Here is a 14,145-nt window from a genome sequence, read left to right as displayed (position 1 = left end):
CGCGGAATGTTTGTGCTAGAGTGGATGACATCATCAGCTAGAGTGAGGAGGAGAGAAGAAAATTAGTCAAAAAACTGTACAGAAACTGCTCCCATGGCCACAAATTTCACACGACAGACATAATTTATACATAGAAACGTAGGAAAATTTGTCTTCTCACTCATATCCGTCTGCTAAAGCTGTAAGTCTTATAGTTTTGGCGTCAGACACAAAGATGCGCCAGCAACACCCATCCACAGCTCCATAGACTGCCATGTTAAAAAGGCAGGGAAATTTCTGGAGGAAAGCAGAAGTAACCTTTTTTGAATCGCTTTAAATAGGTCACATTTCTTCATTTTACCCACAAATTGCATATGTAGACGTTCAGGAAAGCCTCAAGATGCCCAAAGTTAAGTCGGTTCAATGATTGGAAATACGGTTTGGCCACAAGTCCTTCCTGTTCGAGGCGTTTTTTCAGCATTTTCTCTCTCTCTCCCCGTCTTCCAACTGACATTCTGACAGGAGCAGTTGACCCTGGTAGCCATGACAACCAGACCCCAACCAGCTTACACACGTTCACACACGCAGCTGCTGGAAAACATGATCTGCCAAAACATTAAAACCCCCCCAAACCATTACTGCAGTACTGTAGGGGGCCAGAACCTGACATTATGACCCCCCCACTCCAACCCCCCCACCCCCCCTCCCACTATAGCATTACAGACACAGACTGCCAAAACATTATGACCACTTAAGCCATTACAGGACTATAGTTGGGCTGCAGAATCTGACACTATGACCCCCCTCCACTCCATTTAAGCATTACAGTAATAGACTGCCAAAACATTATGACCCCCTAAACCCATTACAGGACTATAGTAGGGAGCCAGAACCTGACACTATGACCCCCCCACTCCAACCCCCCCACCTCCCCTCCCACTATAGCATTACAGACACAGACTGACAAAACATTAGGGACTCTCAGACTGTTACAATGGGGAGACTAAACCGCGGAGTTAGCCTCGAGCTAACCGCGAGCTAGCCTCGAGCTAACGGCAAGCTAACCGGGATTTAACCGCGAGCTAACCGGGACTTAACCGCGAGCTAACCGGGATTTAACCGCAGACCCGCGGGAGTTTGCTGCGAGCTAACGTGGAGGCTAGTGGGGTTAGCCACTAAAACTGTGTCAAACTGAAAAATATATTATTCCATCACATAAAGTACGAAACGTTTATGGCTTGTAACAACATTAATGATAGTATATATATATAATTGGAGTAATTTAATATAATATGATGTTTTTAATGAAATAAATAATGAGCTGTTGAACACTCATAAGAGTTATATTCAGTATGTTACATAACATTATTTGACATGTCTATTTGTCTGCATATAGTTTTCCTCCAGCTGATCCAGACAGACTGCAGTGACGTCCAACATGAGACAAAGAGCTGGACTAACAGGACAATTTGAAGGTCTTCACTTCATCGCTGATTCCTTGTTACAGCCTGGATGTGTTAAGTTTAATATTGATGTTTTTCTAACTGTAAGACTGTGCCGTAAACTGTTAAACTATTGCTCAGGTAGGAGTAATGAGTTTTATTGTTGAAATTATTATGATTAACGATCAATTGTTACGATTTGCTCGTTCTTTGTCTGGGGATCCTAGTGAGGATGCCCCTCTTAAAGGTGGGGGTGTGACGATCCCTCCCACTCTCTTCCTTATTTGATGCTGGCTTTCAGGTGGAGCTGGGAGGGCTCTGCTGCCTGTACCTGCCCTTCAGTTTGTAGAAGGGCATAAAGGACGACCCTTCTCAGTGTCTCGCTCTCTCAGCCAGGCCTACTGCATCCTCCTCATCCTGTTTGGTTTGTTGTACCCTGCATGACATCAAACTCACACCCATCCAGTCAGAAGGAACCAGGCCTTAAATGACTATTTGAGTTGTGCTTTTTGTTATAGCTGCTGCTCATGGGAGTAAAGACATGCTAATTGCTAACATTAGTGGCTAATGCTTTACTACCAAGAGCAGCCAGCGTGCTAGCTGCTCATGGTAGTAAAGACATGCTAATTGCTAACATTTGTGGTTAACGCTTTACTGCCATGAGTAGCTAGCGTGCTAGCCGCTCGTGGTAGTAAAGACATGCTAATTGCTAACATTTGCGGCTAATGCTTGACTGCATGTAAAGACATGCTATTTGCTAACATTTGTGGCTAATGCTAGAATTAGTGGCTCATGTGTGTAAATATACATGTTAAAAATTACTATTTGAGGGTATTGTGAAGCTATACCACACGAAGCCAATGCTAAAATTAGTGGCTAGCGAATCATGCTAATTGCTAACATTTGTGGTTAATGCTTTACTGCCATGAGTAGCTAGCGTGCCAGCCGCTCGTGGTAGTAAAGACATGCTAATTGCTAACATTTGTGGTTAATGCTTTACTGCCATGAGTAGCTAGCGTGCGAGCCGCTCGTGGTAGTAAAGACATGCTAATTGCTAACATTTATGGCTAATGCTAGAATTAGTGGCTCGTGTGTAAATATACATGTTAAAAATTACTATTTGAGGGTATTGTGAAGCTATACCACACTAAGCCAATGCTAAAATTAGTGGCTAGCGCATCATGCTAATTGCTAACATTAGCAGCTTATGCTAGAATTAGTGGCTCATGTGTGTAAATATACATGTTAAAAATTACTATTTGAGGGTATTGTGAAGCTATACCACACTAAGCCAATGCTAAAATTAGTGGCTAGCGCATCATGCTAATTGCTAACATTAGCAGCTTATGCTAGAATTAGTGACTCATGTGTGTAAATATACATGTTAAAAATTACTATTTGAGGGTATTGTGAAGCTATACCACACTAAGCCAATGCTAAAATTAGTGGCTAGCTCATCATGCTAATTGCTAACGTTTGTGGTTAATGCTTTACTGCCATGAGTAGCTAGCGTGCTAACATTTGTGGCTAATGCTAGAATTAGTGGCTCATGTGTGTAAATATACATGTTAAAAATTACTATTTGAGGTGTGCTTTTTCAATACACAACCCCGGCAACAGCCCACTCGGCACTCTCAAAATTTCCTGCGGGAATTTTCTAGTTATTCTAATGTTCTTCTTTCCACCAGTTAATTCATTCATGACTTCAACATGTTAACAGACTCTAGCAACACACACACACGTCACTTCCTGTCTGACAGTAAACACAACACAGACGCACAACGACTCACACTGAAACACAACGCTGGAGAACGGTGTTAATAGACACATGATCCCAGATAAACCCCCAGGAGACACACGCATGTCACACAACACACACATATCACACACACACAGTAACACACAGTGTGTGTGTCGGTGCTGTAAACTTATTTTAACAACAGAGACGCCATGGGACGTCCTGACTAGTCCCTCAATCCTCCTGCTGTCGCTCAGAATGACAATAATGCTACACACACACACACACAGATTTAAAGACAGGATTGTAGTGTTTGTTTTCACCGCTCAGACTTATATCCGTCTCATATTCCAGAGCTCTGTGTCTCTGACGACACTAAACGTTCAGAGACAAGAACAACAGAGCTGAGCATAATTCATTAAAGGTGCTTTAGGCTTCTGCATTAAGTCGACTCCGTAGTCATGGCGACAGCGCAGACCCTAACGCCATAGCCTGAGCTGTGATTGGTCCACTTGGTAGTTGTGTGTTTCCTCTTTAGCATTTCCAGCTGCTTCTCCATCTCCATGATTTTCTAACTGATAGTTTGGATCAATACAGATGGATGTCAGAGATTCTCCAATTCAGCTCAGGCTGTTTTGTCTTTGATGTTTATGTCAGAAAATAACACGTCCATGTTGATGATGTCATCAGGAGGACAGTTGGTTGGATCTGATCAGAGGGGTCATGATGGGTCCTTCTCTAACTTAAAAACATTAGAACCCAGTCGCTAAGTGCTAGCTAGCTGTTGGCTGTAGTTCATGGTCCATGACATGAGGTGACATCACAGCCAATTGTTTTATGGTTACTGTGTCGGGGGGAGTGAGCAGCTTCTAACGCTAACCCTGCTAGCATGCTACAACTGCTCCAGATGAACAGAAACATGACAACTGACTGGACGTCCCATTTGTCCAGCATTGTCTCTGCACTCGAGTCTGGTCTAAGAATATTTCGGCGGCTCAGTCCTCCCTGTTATTTTCTGACGCTCGGTGAGCTGCAGCCCGACGGTGACCAGCTGGAGGGTATCGATCCAATCAGGAGACAGGATCAGAGCCCCCCGTAAAAATACCTGAGACCTTCTAGGAATGACCTTGACCTGGAAACCGAGGTCTCTGCTCCACTCACGCGGTGTTTCCATTATTTCAGAGGACAATATGTGGACTTTACTGACACTGTAACACACACACACACACACACACACACACACACACACAGTCTATGACCTCACAACATGTCTAACACATGCTACACACACACTGGGCTGGTCAGCATTCCTCTCAGGCTCCACGGCAAAGCTTCAAAATCCTACTGGACCAACACACTGACACACACACTGACACACACGTCCTATAGGTGCCACAGACAATGCCGTCACCTGTTCTTATGGAAACAAGGTACAGAACAATGACATGAACTGAACACAGAGAACAGCTGAGAATATAAATCCTGAGACACATGAGCATGGACACACTTCACAATAATCCCACTGTGTGTGCAGGTCATTGGTGTTTATGTGTATTTGTGACCAACTGAGATTGAGTGGAACATTGTGTTCACGCCAACAGGAAAATCTAAATAAAAAAAAAAAACACAGCAGCCTTCTATCAGACTCTGAGCTGGATGTCATTGCTTCAATGAATCATTTGCATGTTGAAGATTTTGTGCTAATTTAAAAAGATTCAGTTCAGGTTTAATTTTGTTCTTCATGACAAATGTGAGAATGTGTGTGTTGTGACTGAAATTGGATTAAAATGCTTCTGTTGATGGATGATTGTTGGATTAGTCTCTGCTTGTGGTGCATGTGGTCCTGTAAGATTGTTAAAGCAATGCTTTTGCAGCTACATCTGCTTCCTGTTTCCTTCTGGTACCTTGTCTGTCTTTGACGTGTGTGTATAGGTGGCGCTGTTTCAGTTTCAGAAATTCACCAAAAACTGAGAGGAAGAGGCGGAGCATGCGTATAAAGCTTGAGCGCTGTTTACAAATCGGCTTTAGAAGAAACCAAACTCAAGGAGAAATGATATTTTGTCCTAGTAACCCTAATAGACTCAATATCTTCTCCAGCAGGAACACGAGCATGTAGTCCGCCATTGTTGTTGATGCTGTTATGAGACGTCTTGCGGGATATAAGAGGTGGAAGGCTCGAGGGCTGTGGCGATGGTGGCGATGACATCATCGAAACGCTCATATGCGTTTTCCCCGTCCACACAAAAACGCAAGAGCTGCGTTTTCGAATTTTTCCACCCTGGCACCAGGTTTCAAAAAAGTGTGTTTTAGGGCAATGCATTTACAGGATTCGTGTGGACGATTGGCCAAAACGATGCAAAACATCTGCGTTTACACCAAAAAGCGTTTCCGTGTGAACAGCCCCTAAGAGTGAGCTCAAAAGTGCAGCATGTTTTACAGGGTTTCCTCCACTGCAGCGAAAACATGTAGGGTGGAAAATATTGGCTGAGCACAAGCTACTGTCGACCACGTCAACACCATAAACACAGCAACAATGTCAACTAATAGAACACAACAGAACTGAACATAAACACATGAGCTTATCAATACTGTGCTCTACAGATATGTATAGCCTGTATAAAAACAGGCAGCACCTCAGCACCATCAGTAGCATTTAATAGTCCTCCACAGCGTGTTGTTAGATGGGATAGTGTAGCAGCTAAAGGTCTAATAACTTTAACAGATAGTTGATGTGCAGCCTCCTTCTCTCTGTTACCACAGGACGTTTGGTCAAGTTGTTAACTGACTGCTGTCCAGAGGATTTGGACCGTTCCTCTGCTAGCGTTAGCCTCAGTGTTAATTTTGACAGCAAATTTTGATTTAGTTTTAGTCATAGTCTTTTGACGAAAATATAATTTTAGTTTTGGTCATAATTTAGTCATCTAAATCATTTTAGTTTTAGTCTAGTTTTAGTCGACTAAATATATAGTAATTTTAGTCGGTTAAAATATAAAGTGTTAAACAGTAATCCATGTTTTTTAGATTAACTTGTATTTCTGAAGATAAAATAAAAAACATCTGTTATGGAATGGTATTAACGTTTAAATGTGCAATGCTTATTGGCATAGATTTCACTCATTCTATTTGAACAAACTGCTATGGCTAACATGCTAACATGCTGAGCTGCAGCTCGTTAACGTCATAGACAACATAGACGCCTCATTGAGCGAGTCGGCCCGTTGTTGCAATACGTCAACGTCGCCGCCATATTGGAGGAGGCAGCTCTGTCCCGCGAACCAATACGAGTCAATGGAGTGAACTTTATTAAGCGTCTTCTACAAAGTGCTGTAAGTTAATGCCTCTCATTTACATATTCACACACGAACGTACATATTCAGGGAACCAATAGGAACCAAAAACAACGTCTGTAACATTAACTACTCAGAATGTTACAGACGTTGTTTTTGGTTCCTAAGGGATTTTCTGAATGTATATGTTCGTGTGTGGATGTGTAAATGCTTATAGTACTGACGTATGGTCCAGCGCTCAATGAGGCGTCTATGTATGTATGTGTATGTCTATGGTTAACGTAACCAGAGTTGCTAATTATTGCACCTGACCAAATTCGATTTGGGCCGATTTGGGTTGTAGTTACACTTGATAAACCAAAACTAGCGAGGGTAGCAACTCTGAACAAACTTGAAACACTGAACAGCACACAGTAGTAGATACCGTAGAAAGCCATGACATGCATTTTGGAGCTAACGAGCTAACTAGCATACCTTCGTATGGATTTCAGGATAACTCGCTTGCAAGTGTCGTTTCAAGTTCGTTGTGTTTTTACCGGCGATAGTAGCTCCACACGGTTTGCAATGCGTCTTGTTTTCAGTAATGGTAAACTGGAAATGAGTCCATATATCTTGCCTCAGTTTTCTCCCCAGCTGTGACATATCGCAGTGTTAATAAAAAACTGCGAGTGCATGCATATGATGACCCTTGTAGCAGTCTACCGACCATCAATGAGCGTCTTACCGCTCTCCGGAGTTTGTTCTGATTGGTTGTCTTTCCAAGTCGTCCAGCTTCACCATCTAAAGGATTTCATCCTTGTGAAATATTTTAGTCTCGTTTTTATTCGTTGACGAAAATGTCAATAATTTTCGTCATAGTTTTAGTCTTTGAGCATATTTTTTATTTAGTTATCGTCTCGTTTTTGTCAGAGAAAAAAAAGGTTGTTGACTAAAACTATGACGAAAATTTTTCGTCAACGAAATTAACACTGGTTAGCCTTAGCATGTCTTTTTTTACAGTAGTACTTTAGTTGTATTTCAAGACTGACATGTCACGGTAGTATGGGCTTCATCTTTAGTGAAGTATTTCCACACTCTTGATGAACCAATGACCCACTGGGCTCCTCACCTGTCTCCTAGGAGGCGTCCATGTTGTTATTGTCACGTGATCAGTGACTAGTCCACATGATGCTTAAAGAGTCATGGTACAGCAGTAAAGTCCACTAGTCGGTACAACCCCTAATGTGGACTAGAAGACGTTTCCTTCAAGTCTTCAACTCTAAATGACTGGTGGGAGTTTAGGGTTTCTCTTCTGGTGCGAGAGGTCCCAGGTTCAAATCCAGGACCAGACCGTCTTTTGGAGCAGTAGTGACTGGAAAAGCAGCTTTGGCAGGTTCTTCACCATACAGGTTTATCCTAAATATAATAAGACACATAAACACACACATGACACAAGAAACAGGAAGCATTTGTGTTAACGCATCCTCCCAGGCTGTTTCCTGGTTTCAGTTTAGTTTCTCTTTCTCCAGGATCGTGTCGCAGATATTTTTCTCTCCGTGCCAAACTCCGTCTAAAGGTAATGAAGCAGTTTTGAATGTTTTCTTGGTTAACATCAGATGTCAGCAGCTCAGCTCCAACAGAAGCAGCAGAAATCTGCAGCTCCATAAATTCACGTTAATCTGAGTCAGAGCTGAAAGTCCAGAGTCTGGAGGAGGACTAGTATGAAACTGATCCGCCATTTCTAGTCTCTGCGTGATCAGCGCCAGACCTGCTTCCTAAATATGATTTCAACTTATTTGATTATTTCCATCCATGACACAGTCTTTGATTTGAAATCTGTCTCTAGAAGTTTGATCTGCTTTTCTAACGGGAAGCGCTGAAAGTAACTAAGTACTTTTACTCCAGTTCAACATAGAGACGCTTTCTACATGATATACACATTTCTATCTAGAATATAGAAGAGTTTAAAACATGGAATGGACATGAGATATGTTGTGTTCATATGTAAATCTATGTCTGATATCTAGAGTTTTCTATCTAGAAGGTAAATCTATTAAAGACTCAAGTGGTGTTTCTTGTCACCTCAGTATATGAATGAAAACATATTAGTTTGAGATTGTGTTTCTCCTGGTCCCACTGTGCTACATATCTGCTGACAAGACACCACAACATGTTACAAGACAGAATACGAAAGGAATAAATGAACAGAAGGTTTACTAGTATATGAAGAATGTGTCTAAAAATATATACAAGATATTTAATGTCTGTATAAAATATAGAAAGTCTATGAACTGGAAGATAGTATAAAATATATACGTTGATCATGATGGACCTGAGTTTGTTGAAAGTCTCAGTGTCAGTGAACGCATCATGTGTGTCCTCCATGGCTCCATCTAGTGGACGGATAGTAGAAGTGCAGCAGCTGATGAATAAGAGCCAATCAGTGGAGGATCAGCTGATCTGTTTACAACATGAATGATTAGTGTTTCAGCAGCATGGACCAGAGAGAGGACAGACTGCAGGGACCTGGACCTGGACCTGGAGCCAGCTGTGTGTCCTTGAAGAGCGACCGGTCCAAAGACATTATGGCAGATTTTAAAGGAAGACGTGGTTGTTGTCCAGAGAGGTAAAGTGTCAGTAAATCTGTCTGACTTGAGGAGCTGAGGATAAATAAACGTTGACTTGCTCATGTCTGTTTCATCTCTGCTGCTTAGATGTTGTAGATGTTTCCTCAGAAGATAAACAGATGTTGATCTAAAACAACACAGACACACTGGAAGAAGAAGATAGACAACATATAGATATACAGTAGAACAATCACTAACTTTATACAAGTCACATGGTTTGAGTAACTTGCTGAATTCTTGCTTATTTCACAAAGACCTTCTAAAATGACCGACACAGTAAGTGTCAGGCCTTAGAGGAGGAGACAGATAAGAGACTGATCTTTGAAGCAGAGTAGTGTCTTCAGTCTTTAATCAGCTGTTCAGTCTGTTTCCATGGAGACAAGTCTTCATTGTGTTGGACTGTGGACCAGAGAGAGAGAAGATGAGATCTGTCTGAGGAGAGGAGGAGCTAAACTAATGCTAAGCTAACCAGAGTTCATATAGACACAGTCTGCACATTAGTATGAAACATTGAGGAAGAGAGTCAGCAGCTCCATGTCTGAGGCCTCGGCCTGCAGGTCTTCTTCATGGTAGAGACTCAGATGAAACTCATCAGCTGTAACGCTGCAGAGGAAGTGGAGCTGGAGAATAAAAACTCCTGCTTCATCTACGTTCTAGTCTTCATGGACACTCGTGACCTTTGGTTTATTCCTGGAAGAGTGAACATTGTTATGTCCAGAAACTAAACTGAGACAAAGACGTCTGGACTGGAAGACGTTTCCTCCAAGTGTTCAGCTCTAAATGACTGGTGGGGAGTTTAGGATTTCATCACCTGAAGGTCACATGACTAGAGTCTGTTAATGACCTGATACTCACCTGGACCTGGACCTGGAGGAACCTGTTCTGATGAACCTGGTGGTTCTCTGATGATCCATTAATGTCCAGAGACTCCTCAGATGTTCAGAACATGTGGACATTGTTGTCCCTTGTCCTTCAGGTGTAGGTGGACAGCTGAGTCCTGACCTGAAGACCTTGTTTGAGTCGTAGAGAAGATAAACTCAGGATGAGTTGGGGGGAAGGACATCCAGGCTATTTTGTGTAGACACTTTGTTTCTAAGTGTCCAAAGTTAAAATAGTCAAATATGTTTGAGGAGACAAAGAAACAGCTGATGGCTCTGAGGTGAAGAACATGTGCCTCGCTAGGATTATTATCTCTAACATGATCAGTCAGAGAGTCTGAGGTTTCTTAATGTTTCTGTCTGCTTTGTTTTCTGTGTGGCTGATAATGGCCTGTCAGTCACTCACTGTGGACTGGTGGACGTTTTACAGTCTTCAGTCTCTGGCTCTGGGTTCCTTCTCCAGCTGATTCATCAGGGAGGCAAAGCTTTATGAAACAGCTGCAGACTGAGCTGTTGATGGTCAGTGGGATCAGCAGGACTAGTAAACCTTTACCACTACAGAGACTCATCTGATTCACTCTTCACATCCACATATCACTCCAGGGACATTTACCTTGTGTTTGTGTCTGTGTGGACAGACATGGTGAGAGCTAATTGTTGATGATTGGTCCACAGAGTCCACCAGCAGAGCTCAGAGGTTCTCAGTGGTCAGTCTGCCCAGCAGCATCAGACACAGCTGGACTCCATCTTTCTGGTCTGTACATGTACAACAACTACTTTCCATCATCTCCATGCTGCACTTTGTAAACCAGTGGATTGTCAGTGTGTCCAACATGGATCTGATGTTTGTCTCCATGATTTCAGTCTGCTTGTGTCATTCATATGGTATTCTGTTCCAGCTGCTGGAGGACAACATCATCACTTATGTGAAGAACCAGCTGAAGAAGATCCAGAAGGTTCTGAGTCCAGCTTACCCAGAATGCTCAGAGAGTCAGAGGGAGGGTGAGGAGGTGTTGGAGGGTGAGGATGAAGAGCAGAGGAGGAGCAGCAGAGATTTATTTGTGAAGATCACAGTGAACTTCCTGAGGAGAATGAAGCAGGAGGAGCTGGCTGACTGTCTGCAGAGCAGTAAGAGGATTTCTCTAAACATTGAAGCTGCTGGAGAAATGGGACATTTACTAATGTCTCCAGAGATGAACCAAGATATATTCACACACTCATTCTTTAGAGCAATGACATGTTGGAATATTTACTGGAGAGTTTATTCATTCATCTTATTTCTTGTTTCTTCATTCAGGACTTGAAGCTGCAGTTTGTGGACGTAAAGTTAAATCTACTCTGAAGGAGAAGTTCCAGTGTGTGTTTGAGGGGATTGCTAAAGCAGGAAACTCAACCCTTCTGAATGAGATCTACACAGAGCTCTACATCACAGAGGGAGGGACTGCAGAGGTCAATGATGAACATGAGGTCAGACAGATTGAAACAGCATCCAGGAAACCACACAGACCAGAAACAACCATCAGACAAGAAGACCTCTTTAAAGCCCCACCTGGAAGACATGGACCAATCAGAAGAGTGATGACAAAGGGAGTGGCTGGCATTGGGAAAACAGTCTTAACACAGAAGTTCACTCTGGACTGGGCTGAAGACAAAGCCAACCAGGACATCCTCTTCATATTTCCATTGACTTTCAGAGAGCTGAATGTGTTGAAAGAGAGAAAGTTCAGCTTGGTGGAACTTGTTCATTACTTCTTTACTGAAACCAAAGAAGCAGGAATCTGCAGCTTTGAAGAGTTCCAGGTTGTGTTCATCTTTGACGGTCTGGATGAGTGTCGACTTCCTCTGGACTTCCACAACACTGAGATCCTGACTGATGTTACAGAGTCCACCTCAGTGGATGTGCTGCTGACAAACCTCATCAGGGGGAAACTGCTTCCCTCTGCTCGCCTCTGGATAACCACACGACCTGCAGCAGCCAATCAGATCCCTCCTGAGTGTGTTGACATGGTGACAGAGGTCAGAGGGTTCACTGACCCCCAGAAGGAGGAGTACTTCAGGAAGAGATTCAGAGATGAGGAGCAGGCCAACAGGATCATCTCCCACATCAAGACATCACGAAGCCTCCACATCATGTGTCACATCCCAGTCTTCTGCTGGATCACTGCTACAGTTCTGGAGGATGTGTTGGAAACCAGAGAGGGAGGAGAGCTGCCCAAGACCCTGACTGAGATGTACATCCACTTCCTGGTGGTTCAGACCAAAGTGAAGAAGGTCAAGTATGATGGAGGAGCTGAGACAGATCCACACTGGAGTCCAGAGAGCAGGAAGATGATTGAGTCTCTGGGAAAACTGGCTTTTGATCAGCTGCTGAAAGGAAACCTGATCTTCTATGAATCAGACCTGACAGAGTGTGGCATCGATATCAGAGCAGCCTCAGTGTACTCAGGAGTGTTCACACAGATCTTTAAAGAGGAGAGAGGACTGTACCAGGACAAGGTGTTCTGCTTCGTCCATCTGAGCGTTCAGGAGTTTCTGGCTGCAGTCTACATGATCCACTGTTACACCAACAGGAAGACTGAGGTGCTGAAGGACTTCCTGGGAAGAAACTACAATAACTCACCTCTGGATGAATTTCTGAACAGAGTCATGATTAAATCCCTGGAGAGTAAAAATGGTCACCTGGACCTGTTAGTTCGCTTCCTTCATGGCCTCTCTCTGGAGTCCAACCAGAGACTCTTAGGAGATCTGCTGGGTCAGACAGAGAACAGTCCAGAAATCATCCAGAGAACCATCAACAACCTGAAGAAGATGAACGCTGATGAAATCTCTCCTGACAGAAGCATCAACATCTTCCACTGTCTGATGGAGATGAACGACCTCTCAGTTCATCAGGAGATCCAAGAGTTCCTGAAGTCAGAGAACAGATCAGAGAAGGAACTCTCTGAGATCCACTGCTCAGCTCTGGCCTACATGCTGCAGATGTCAGAGGAGGTTCTGGAGGAGTTGAACCTGAATCAGTACAGAACATCAAAGGAGGGACGACGGAGACTGATCCCAGTTGTGAGGAACTGCAGAAAGGCTGAGTGAGTCCTGATGTGATCATTAACAGAATCAGTCAGTAGAGATTAGTAGTTTAGTTCTTCAGACGTTCTCATTCTTCTTCAAACAGTGTTCCACTTGTTCACTGCAAACATCACAGTCAGTTGTATTTAGTCCCAGATGTTCTCCAGCTGGTTAAAGCTGTTCTTCTAGTTATTGACTCTTTTCTTTCTATTTCTCTGTCTTATTATTCTCTCCATCAGTAAGTTAGTTTAGCTGAAGCAGCCTCTGAGGCCTCACGTTACAATGATGAGAGGATATTGAAGGCTGTTTCTAGAGTACAGAATAATCCTGAAGTCAGTGAAGTGGCTCCACATCAACATCTGTCTAAAGCTTGTTAAGATCAACATGAGCCAGCGTAAACTACTGATCATCCCACACAGAGACTGACCCATCAATGGAGCATTTTATTGACTGAGTTCAACGTTTCATTTTAAGGAGAGAAGTTGAGTCACATGGTCTTGTTTTTACATCTTTCTTTCTATTTGTTTCCTGTCTTGTTGCTGTAGAGAAGAGTTGAAGCAGGAAATGCTCAGAGGTCTGAATATATAAGAGCAGAACGGTAGAAGTCTGACTTGTTAAAGAGATCTGAAACACACAAAGGTCAGAGTTTAGTTTGACAGATAAAACCCTGAGAACATCTTTGTGATGACTTGATGGTGAAAAGAATTCAACCTGATTGTTTGTTCATTGTGTTTGTGCTGAACAACTAAAGTTGAGCCAGTCCTGTGTCCTCCACATGGAAATATTTCACCATGTTCATACTGAATGATGTCCAGGTCTGAGGTTGTCAAGTGATGGCTTTCATTTGTGTTGGACTAAAGACTAAATGTTCCACTTGTGGACTGAAGCTGACGGCAGCAGGTCGACAGCAGAGATCATCTTTCCAACTGGAACTGTTCACTGAGCTGAACTCAGTCAAAAGATCCAGAGTCCATTAAACAGTGAAGACAGTCCAGATGTTTGTCTCATCCAGATGTCCTCATGATGGGATCAGATTAGGGTTGCCAACCGTCCCTTGAAAAACGGAATCGTCCCGTATTTAGAATCAAAAGTACGCGTCCCGTATTGAGCTGAAACAGGACCCACTTTGTCCCGTATTACCGTGAGAATCCA

The 14,145-nt window shown here is 43.0% G+C and overlaps 1 protein-coding gene across 1 annotated transcript in view; it reads left to right on the top strand.

Annotated features, from left to right (window-relative positions):
* Window positions 1-7,504: 7,504 nt before the first annotated feature.
* The window catches only part of LOC311494579 (NLR family CARD domain-containing protein 3-like), a 29,654-nt gene continuing 23,013 nt past the window's right edge, over window positions 7,505-14,145 (top strand). The window contains exons 1-5 of the mRNA XM_084553678.1: window positions 7,505-8,001; window positions 8,909-9,051; window positions 10,606-10,684; window positions 10,830-11,058; window positions 11,228-13,013. Coding sequence (XP_084409804.1) covers window positions 8,921-9,051; window positions 10,606-10,684; window positions 10,830-11,058; window positions 11,228-13,013 — 2,225 coding nt within the window. The 5' untranslated portion in view covers window positions 7,505-8,001; window positions 8,909-8,920. The remainder of the gene's footprint in view (window positions 8,002-8,908; window positions 9,052-10,605; window positions 10,685-10,829; window positions 11,059-11,227; window positions 13,014-14,145) is intronic.

This window comes from Chelon labrosus (assembly GCF_963514085.1).
Source record: "Chelon labrosus genome assembly, chromosome: 10".
Classification (NCBI taxonomy): Eukaryota; Metazoa; Chordata; class Actinopteri; order Mugiliformes; family Mugilidae; genus Chelon; species Chelon labrosus.
This window is presented reverse-complemented; position numbering and strand designations above follow the sequence as displayed.